At 62.9% G+C, this 9,214-nt stretch overlaps 1 protein-coding gene across 1 annotated transcript in view; it reads left to right on the top strand.

Annotated features, from left to right (window-relative positions):
- TMEM8B (transmembrane protein 8B) overlaps positions 1 to 9,214 on the top strand; it is a 13,410-nt gene extending 4,196 nt beyond the window's left edge. The window contains exons 4-16 of the mRNA XM_085318874.1: positions 5 to 46; positions 2,886 to 3,075; positions 3,647 to 3,854; positions 4,161 to 4,294; positions 4,492 to 4,751; positions 5,044 to 5,399; positions 5,757 to 5,853; positions 6,080 to 6,221; positions 7,553 to 7,695; positions 7,890 to 8,068; positions 8,155 to 8,301; positions 8,414 to 8,530; positions 8,767 to 9,214. Coding sequence (XP_085175000.1) covers positions 5 to 46; positions 2,886 to 3,075; positions 3,647 to 3,854; positions 4,161 to 4,294; positions 4,492 to 4,751; positions 5,044 to 5,399; positions 5,757 to 5,853; positions 6,080 to 6,221; positions 7,553 to 7,695; positions 7,890 to 8,068; positions 8,155 to 8,301; positions 8,414 to 8,530; positions 8,767 to 9,102 — 2,351 coding nt within the window. The 3' untranslated portion in view covers positions 9,103 to 9,214. The remainder of the gene's footprint in view (positions 1 to 4; positions 47 to 2,885; positions 3,076 to 3,646; positions 3,855 to 4,160; positions 4,295 to 4,491; positions 4,752 to 5,043; positions 5,400 to 5,756; positions 5,854 to 6,079; positions 6,222 to 7,552; positions 7,696 to 7,889; positions 8,069 to 8,154; positions 8,302 to 8,413; positions 8,531 to 8,766) is intronic.

Below are 9,214 nucleotides of genomic sequence, written 5' to 3'. Positions count from 1 at the left end.
CTCGCCCTGCTCCTCCTGCCGCTCCTGCACCTCGCGCCGCCCGCGGGTGAGTGCCCACGGTGCGCGGGCGATGGGGCGCGCGGTGCGTGTGCGACGGGTGTGAGGCACACGTGCGGTGGGGCACGGGGTGCGTGTGCAACGGGTGTGAGGCACACGTGCGGTGGGGCATGGTGTGTGTATGTAGGGGGTATGAGGTACATGTGCAGTGGGGCACAGGGGTATGCATGCACCGGGGCACAGGCGTGTGTAATGGCTACGAGGTACACATGCAATGGGACACAGGGCATGTGGTGCTCGTGTGATGGGGCATGACGTACACGTGCAGTAGGTATGAGGTGTGGGACTGGGCTGTGTGTGCAACGGGACACAGGGTGCTTGCCTAGTGGGGCATGGGGACGTTCACGCAATGAGCATGAAATACACGTGCAATGGGGTGCACATGGAACAGGGCGCACATGCAATGGGGCATAGAAAGGAYGTGAATGGAGGCACAGTGAGACACAGCGTTTGCACCCTGTGGGAGGCAGGATGAGCATGCAATGGGGCATGGTGAGCGTGTGCAGTGAGGTATGGAGTGTGTGTGCAGTGAGGCTTGGTGTACACATTCAGTGGGGCACAGAGGTGCATGTGCTGTGGGATGCGGTGTGCTCACGCAATGGAGTGCGGGTTGTGAGCKCAACAGAACACGGAGAGGTACATGCAATGGGGCATGGGGTGTTTGTGCAATGGGGCATGGGGGTATACGTGCAGTGGATGTGGGGTGCCTGTGCAGTGGGACACAGCGATGTGTCTGCCTTGGGGCATGGGATGCCCATACAGTGGGACGTGGAGATAAGTGTGCAACGGGGTGCAGAAGTGTGTGTGCCGGGGAGTGCACATGCAGTGGGACACCCGCAGGGGAAGGGTGCGCGTGCAGTGGGTCCCTGGGGAGGATGCAGGTACAGTGGGACCCCAGGCGAGAGGGCTGCGTGCATGTAGCGGGACAGCGAGGGGGATATGCGTGCAGCGAGGCAGCGGGGAGAGACTAGTGTGCGGGGGTGGAGGGACAGCGGCGGGACTACGCGAGGCGCGGAGTGTGTTGTGGGGCGCGGGAGCTGGCTCGGTTATGGGGCCCGGGGAGGCGCTGTGCGGGTGGAGGGCGCGGAGTGCTCGGGGGGCCGCTGCCCCGGGGAGCGGGGGCGGCGGGGGCGGCTGCCGGGGGCCGCGGGCTGTCCGCGGTGCTGGCGGCGGCGCCCGCCGGAGCTGTCCGCGGTGCTGGCGGCGGCGCCCAGCCGCCCCGGCCCGGGGCTGCGCTCCCAGGGCGCCGGGCAGAGGGACGCTTGCTTTCCCCTTCCCCTCGCTCCGCGGATAGGAAATCCCTCCGTCCCCTGCTTCTGCTCTGGCCACGGCGCTCCAGCCTGCGCCTGTCCATGCACGCTGCTCCCCCTGCCCCGCTCGGAGCGAGTGGGAATGGGGAACCGTGCTGGGACCAGCAGGCTCTGAGTGCTCCCCCTGTGCCACCTCCTGGAGGCCTGTTCAACAACACCTTCTCACCGGGGTCCTCTGTCAGGTCACGGTCCCCACCTGACAGGAGAGCCCTGGTGCCTGGGAAGGAGAGCTATGGAATACCCGAGGGCATGGTGGAGAGAAACTGGGATTGGGTACTCCTTGCACCGAGACTGGTATTTCGTACTCGGCTTGTGTTGTCTGGCAGCAAAGGGGAGGAGGAGCTGCCTTTGTTCCAGGCAAGGAAGCAGATGCATGTCAGGGTACAGCCGGCTGGGGCTGCACACACACAGCACGAGCACACATGCACACAAGCACATGTGTGCACTCCCAGCCAGGCACACACTGTGCAAAGCACCCCCCCACACACACTTTCAGCTATCYCCCTCCCCACCAGAAGAGTCCTCCTGGGCACGTCCCTACTCCCTGCCCACCTCTGCTGGCAGCCCCTTTGCCAGTAGGTTGTGGGAGATACATCTCTTCCTCAGTGCCTCTCTGGGGAATGCACAGGTCTCCCCACGTTGGCACTGTGTGCATGTACAATGGCAGGATAAACTTACTGCTCCTGCCTGGAGGTCAGGGCTCCCTTGTCTCCACTTGCTAAGGGAGTGGCTGCCCCTCTGCTGCTTTGGGGATCCTGGGGATCCCAAAGCTGTTGGACAGCAGGGCAGGGAGATATGGCTTGCAGGAAGTGTCTTGCACACAACAGTGCTRTGCACAACCACGCATGCCCATGCGTGTGGGTGTATACACCTCCACTTTGCTATGTATGCAGACAGCACCCACGTGTGCATATGTGCACACATATGTGCACCATCCTTCCTCCGCACACCGTGGGAGAGGTGTAGGGCTGTGCAGGAAATGTCATGCTCTCTCCTTGTTGTTCTGGCTCCAGGATAGGACTCTGTGTGCAGTTTATGGTGGGCTCTATGCTGAGACCCCTCAGTAGGCAGTGAAGGGGAGATTTGTGTGTCCCACAGCCAGTGAGAACGGACCTGATGGAACAGAAATGGAGCCAACAGGAATTACCCGTTATCACATGTAAAGAGTAGGGAACAGGTTCTCACTGGGGAGAACGACAAGTTGAAAGAGAAGTAGGATGTGCCTGAGCAAAGCCCAGTGCAGCCTAGAGCTCCTGAGGATGAGTACTCAGTTCAGCTCCATGCCCTGGGCTTGAGGTCACACTGAACCAGGCATGATAAAAACTGTGCCAGAGTTGGAGGCACAGCTTGGTACAGCTGACATCAGCCCTGGGGACACACTGAACTGGCATGGCCTTAGCCTCTCCTGCCTCCAGGCTGCAGAGTCTGGGAYGTGTTCAGAGCCTTGTGGGGCTGGATCAGGTCTAGGAGAGGTGCAATACACACCCCTGCTGAGAGCCCCTTGGGTCTCCTCTGCAGATGGGCTCTTTGTGACCGACTACTTCACCCGCACACCACGCAAGCTCAGCCCCTTCCGCTCCTTTGCCAGCATCGAGCTCTTCCACTTCCACATTCCTGAGGACACTGTCATCGCCGTCTGGAACCTCATCACCTTCAAGGAGCAAGGTGGCACCTTTGGGGACCATTGCCCAGACCGCAGCATCACCGTGTGAGTAAGCAGCCTTCCTCTGTCTGTTCTCTGCCTGCCCCTGCCTGCTCCCTGCCAGACTTACCCTGGAGCCTGTCTGCTTCTTGCTTGCACATGAATGATCACACATGCACATGTGCTCGCATTTAGCTGCATGCATACACAAGTACTGAGGAAACCTCGTGCATGTACGTGCACACCCATATGGGCACACATATGCATGCACACGAATGCATAAGCATGCACACACACATGCACGCACATGTGTGTGCATGCATGCACGCACATACAGGTGTGCACATATGTACACACACATAYTCAAACAGGCACACTCACACATACATGCGCACTCCCCCTAGTTCATCTTTCCAGGACCACTGCAGACTCCACTCTTTTGCACATCTCAYGCATGAGCAGTTTCACTTGAACGTATATTGAAGTAAGCTTACAGTTTCCAGCAAGTTCCCAGCTTACAGAAGGCTTTGCTACAGTGTCTCTGAATTTGCTAATAACATGCTAACTGCATGGAGGACAGACCTGCCCCCACCACAGTGCCAAGGCAGGGCCCTGCTGACTGCTCTCTCTTCCACAGGTATTTCCGCTCAGGGGCTCCCTCTGTCATTAACCCACTGCACACGCACTTTCCCAGGGACACTGCTGTCCCTGGCTCCTTTGCACTGACACTCACCTGGACCCTGCCAAACCGGACGACAGGGGTGTTCAATGTCACCAGCCCGCTGCCCGGGGATTGGTTCTTGGCTGCTCACCTGCCCAAAGATGAGGGCAAGATCTCCGTCAAGGTGAAGGGCTGAGGGGGAAAGTGGGCTGGGGGTGAGGGGACTCTCTGTGGGACTCTGCTTGGGTCAGGCTGTCCTCCCAGGCTAGTGGCACCCAGAGGCAGGTGGGTCAGGTACCCCAAGTGGGGCTATAGGGGGGCAGGAGGACTATCATCTCCCKCTGTGAGGGTCCTGGGTATCTCCAAAGGGAGGGGACCAGGGCACACTGCACTCCACCTCCTTGCTGYGTTGTGGGGTCAGCAGCTGGGAGCTTGAGGGTCTGGGCAGCGGGGGCCCCATCTCCCCGTGCTGACTGCCCTGCTGTTGCAGGGGCTCTATGAGGAGTGCCAGTATCTCTTCCAGCCACAGCTCATCGTGCAGCGCCTGGTGAGCATTGCTGTGCTGTACCCTGGGTACGTCACCGAGCAGAGCATGGCCCCCCACAACCGCTCCTGCCTCTACAAGTGAGTGCAAGAAGGTCTCCTAAAGAGGGGACAGCCTTGGGGGGGGTGTCACCGGGGTGGAGAGGGAATTGCATATGCACCCCATCAACAGTGAGCTTAGGATGCCCTATCCGTCTGGATCTCCCTCTGCCAAGGCTTGCCACCCCAGCCCTGGTGGTCCACACTGAAGGGTAGAGCCTGACACTGCTGTCCCGCAGGGTGTTCGTGCCCAGCTACACRTCACGCGTGCTGGTGGAGGTGCTGCGGTGCCGCGGGGCTGAAGGCTGCCCGCTCTGGCTGCGTGTGCGGGCCAAGGCCCCCCCACTGCACAACTCCACGGCGCTGGACTGCCGGGAGCGCACACCCTGCCAGCTGGCCGTGGACCTGCCCTTCTGGCAGCACTGGTACTACGTGCTAGTGGAGAAGCACCCTGGGGTGCCCGGCACCATCTCCTTCCAGGTCACTGTGCAGCTCACAGGTAAGGGAGTGTAGGGTGAGACAGAGGGGGGGGCATGATCTTGATCCTGCTTGGGGGACTGTTGGGATGCAAGGGATGCCCACAGGATCTGGCCCCAGCTGGGCTGGGGTTACTCCCTGTTCTGCAGGGATGGGGAYGCTAGGAGGTGCAGAGATGTGTTGGTGCTGGGATACACGTGTAGGCAAGGAGGGGCTGGGGAGAGGAGGCAGGAGCTACGGGCAGAGGGAGGTGGTGGAGGGTGCAGAGGGTGGAGGGGCTTTGTGGTGCCTGGGGTGACAGTTCTGCCCCCCAGACTGCTCCAGACCCAGCCTGGCCCGGCCGCCCTTCCTGCCCCCCAGTGCCTCCATGAACATGCCCCACTCCTTCGGCTCTGCGGGCAGCTTGGCACTGGGGGACAGCCCTCCACCCATGGGCCCCAACAGCACGAAGCACCCGAGTGCCATCCCCACTGCGTCGCCTGCAAGCGAACGGTGCTGGCCAGTCCGCCCCACGCTGCGCAATGAGCTGGACACCTTCTCCGTCCACTTCTACATCTTCTTTGGGCCCAACGTGTCGGTGCCACCTGACCGCCCCGCTGTCTTCGTCATCAACCTCCTACCGGTGCTGGACAGTGGTGGGGTGCTCAACCTGGAGCTGCGGCTCAATGTGGTGAGGCAGCCGTGCTGCGCCCGAAATGGGGCCAGGCAGGCAGGGCAGCCCATGGGGGACGGGATGGGAGATGGGGGGTTGCTGAGGCTTTGGCAGGGCAGTGGACTGGATTTGGGGTGCTCTTGGGTGATGAAATGGGGGCTGAGGTACCGGTGGGGCAGGACCGTGGACAAGATTTGGGGTGCTCTTGGGTGATGGATGTGGGGCTGGGATACTCCAAAGGTGGGATAATGGGCTGCATTTGGGGTGGTTTGGGGTGACAGGCAGTGGCTCGGGGTGTTGTGAGGTGGTGTGATGTGAGCCAGACACTGTCTGAGCAGGGAGCATCCCCAGCACTGTTTTTTTCTCTGCCTTCAGAGCTCCCTGTGCGGCGAGAACGTGACAGTGTTTGGGTGTCTCAACCACGAGGTCCCGCTGACGTCCGGCGACAATGCATCGGTCACCTGCGCGACGGGTAGGGTGGGCAGAGTGGCRCCTGCCTGTCCTGCCCTGCGTGCGTGGGGTGCTGCAGGCTCGTGGGGTTCACGCCCCGATGTGCGCGGTGAGAGGCTCCCAGCCTCTGGGCGCAGCASGTGGGAGGAGGCAGAGGCTGCAGGGGCATCCAGCCCCAGAGCCAGGGACATCGCAGAGCCACACAGCCCCTTGGCACAGAGCACCCTGCCCTGGCCCTGCTCACCCAGACCTTTCCTTGGCCGCAGAGTCCCTGGCGGGGTTCCTGCTCTCCGTCAACGCCACGGCCAGCCTCAGCCACCTGCGGATCCCCTACCCCCAGACGGGCAGCTGGTACCTGAGCCTGCGCTCACTCTGCGCCACGGAGCATGGGTAAGAGCCCGCGGTGCCCCAGGCCTGTGTGCCCGGGGGGGACGTCTCCACCGCAGCGTGCGCCTGTGCGTGCCACCGGCCGGCGCGTGCCTGGCCCCTGCATGGCTCTGCGACTGTGCGTCACCGTGCACATGGCTTTGTGGGCGGTGTGTCTGCGTGTGAGCGCCTGCGTGGGCATGCACAGTTCTAGCTAGCGCCTGCCTGGCCATCTGTGGGGCCCCGCGGCTACAGCCTGTGTCTCTCTGCTGGGAAGCGCCTGTCAATACGTGAGCGCTGTGCACCTGCTGGTGCCTGCCCGTGCCTGCGGCAGCGCCCGTCTGCACCCATCCGTACCCATCCCCGTGCCTGGGAGGGCTGTCACTGCAAGAACAGGGCCTGGCTGCGTGTCTGGGGGGACGAGGGGGAGCCCTGGCCAGGCTGTTGTGCTCCTGCTCTGCTCAGCATCTCCAGGAACTGGTCCAGTGTCTGCAGCTCTGTTCCTGGCCTGTGTGTCTGGCTGAGAGCCCTGGGCAGGAAAGAGGCTCCTGCGTGCATGCGTCTGTGCATGCGAGTGTCCAAGTGGGGCTCTGCACCATGCGGTCGGTGCAGTGCACGTGTTCAGGTGCACGCGTGCGGACAGCGTGGTGTGTGCGTTCGGGCGCACGCGTACATACGGGGCTGYGCGCAGACAGCGCTATGTACACGTTTGCGCGTGTTTGGGACCATACGTGYGCACAGACAGTGCTAGGTGCGGGCTGCGCGGGGAGGTGCATGCCTGTGTTCCTGCTCGCCGGAGGCTGCACATGTGCTGGGTGTCCGTGTGGGGGCGGCGGGGGTGCGTGCACCGAGCTGTGTGCGTGGGAGGCGAGCGGTGGTGGGGGTGGTGTGCACACTYCAGCTCTTCAGCTATGTTCCTAGTTTGCTTTAGGTTGCCAGTTGCACTCGGTCCTTCCTTGATGCAATCAAAAAGATGCTTTGCAGGGCATTGTGTTTGCACAGCAAAATCCAGACAAAATTGGAGCCAGCTGAGTGTGTCGCTAAAGGCAAAGTAGGTCTCACCACAGCCACGTTCCCATCCGCTGTCCGGCCTGGCGCACACAATTGCATTGCAAAAACCCTGGAGGACCAGCTCTGAGGTGCCCTATCAAGCACCAAACCAGCTCATTTCTACACTTGCTGAGCTCTGTGTCTCCCCTCGCCAGCRAAGTCTGTGTGCTGCCCTGGGTGCAGCAGGGCTGCAGGTGCCTTTGGTGGAGGTGGGAGCTGCTCGAGGGGGTTGAAGTGCACAGGGCAGGCTGTTTTGCTCGAGGCGCAGATGGGCTGAGCGCTGACGCTGTGCTCCCGTGCGGCAGGTTCGAGCCCTGCACCAACGTGACGGCTGAGGTGTACCTGCGCGCCTACCTCTCACCCTGCATCAACGACTGCGGCATCTACGGCCAGTGCAAGCTGCTGCGCACCAACAATTACCTGTACGCTGCCTGCGAGTGCAAAGCAGGTGGGCGCTGCCCGGGTGCCCACCGCGCTCCCTGCACCCAGAGGCCCTCCCTGGTATCCTCCTCTCCTGTCCTTGCTACTGCTGCTGGCCCACGTGAGGCWCAGCCTCCGCAGGGACTTCTCTGCYCCCTCCCCAGTGCCTGTGGGCCCTGCCAGGGTGCTGCAGGGGTGACGGTGGCTTTCCCCTGCCCACAGGCTGGAACGGCTGGGGTTGCACAGACAACGCCGAGGCCTTCTCCTACGGCTTCCAGCTCCTCTCCACGCTGCTGCTGTGCCTCAGCAACGTCATGTTCGTGCCTCCAGTAGCCATCGCCGTTCGCAGCCACTACCTCCTGGAAGCTGCCGTGTACATCTTCACTATGTTCTTCTCCACTGTGAGTGTGGGGTGGGGGCAGCTCTGGGAAATGTGAAGGGCTGAGGTGGCATGGGGCAGCTCTTACTCCTTCTCCCCACCACYCAGTTCTACCATGCCTGTGACCAACCGGGCATCGTGGTCTTCTGCATCATGGAGTACGATGTGCTGCAGTTCTGCGACTTCCTGGGCTCCCTCATGTCCGTCTGGGTCACCGTCATTGCCATGGCCCGGCTCCAGCCCGTGGTCAAGCAGGTGAGTGCGGGGAGCGGGCCGCGCGGGCACAGGGCTGCTGTGCGCGCCTGGGAAGGGGTCCCTGGTGCCGGGCAGCACACCCAGCCTCACGGGCGCCCCGCTGCCGCTGCAGGTGCTGTACCTGCTGGGYGCCATGCTGCTCTCCATGGCTCTGCAGATGGACCGCCACGGGCTCTGGAACCTCCTCGGGCCGAGCCTCTTCGCCTTAGGGATCATGGCCATTGCCTGGGTAAGGAGCCCGGTGCCCTCTCGGGCCGGGCTGCCCCCTGCCCCGTCCCTCTGCACCCCCTCCTCGCTGCCCGGACACCCAGCTCCACGTGCACCCACCCACCTCCGCGGCCCCGGGCTGCCTTCGTCCGAACCCTCCCGCTCTCACCGCCGTGGGACACGGCACAGCCGCGGAGGGGCCRTGCCAGCGCGCTCTGCTCCCCAGCGCTCACGGCCCCGCTCTGCCCCTCCCCGCAGACGGCTCGCACCATCCGGCGCCGCCACTGCTACCCGCCGACTTGGAAGCGCTGGGCTTTCTACCTGTGCCCCGGGGCGCTGATCGCCGCCGCCGCCGTGCTGCTCTACGCCTTCGTGGAGACCGAGGAGAACTACTTCTACATCCACAGCATCTGGCACCTGCTCATCGCCGGCAGCGTGGGCTTCCTGCTACCGCCTCGCTCCAAGCCCAGCAGGCGCCTGGGGCCGCTGCCCCGGCGCAAGGGCTGCGGCTACCAGCTCTGTGTCAATGAACAGGAGGAGCTGGGCCTGGTTGACCCTGCTGTGGTCTCCATCAACAGCATTTGCACCAGCTGATGCCACCAGCACCCTGGACTCCTCTGGCTGGCGAGCAGTGCTGGGCCCCTCCGGCCGGAGCCACAGACAGCAGCCCTGTGGGGCCAGGCAGCCGCTCGCTCCCCGCGTGGGC

The sequence above is a fragment of the Rhea americana genome, unplaced genomic scaffold (genome assembly GCF_003343005.1).
Source record: "Rhea americana isolate MKP2758 unplaced genomic scaffold, rheAme1 scaffold_559, whole genome shotgun sequence".
In the NCBI taxonomy this organism is placed as follows: domain Eukaryota; kingdom Metazoa; phylum Chordata; class Aves; order Rheiformes; family Rheidae; genus Rhea; species Rhea americana.
This window is presented reverse-complemented; position numbering and strand designations above follow the sequence as displayed.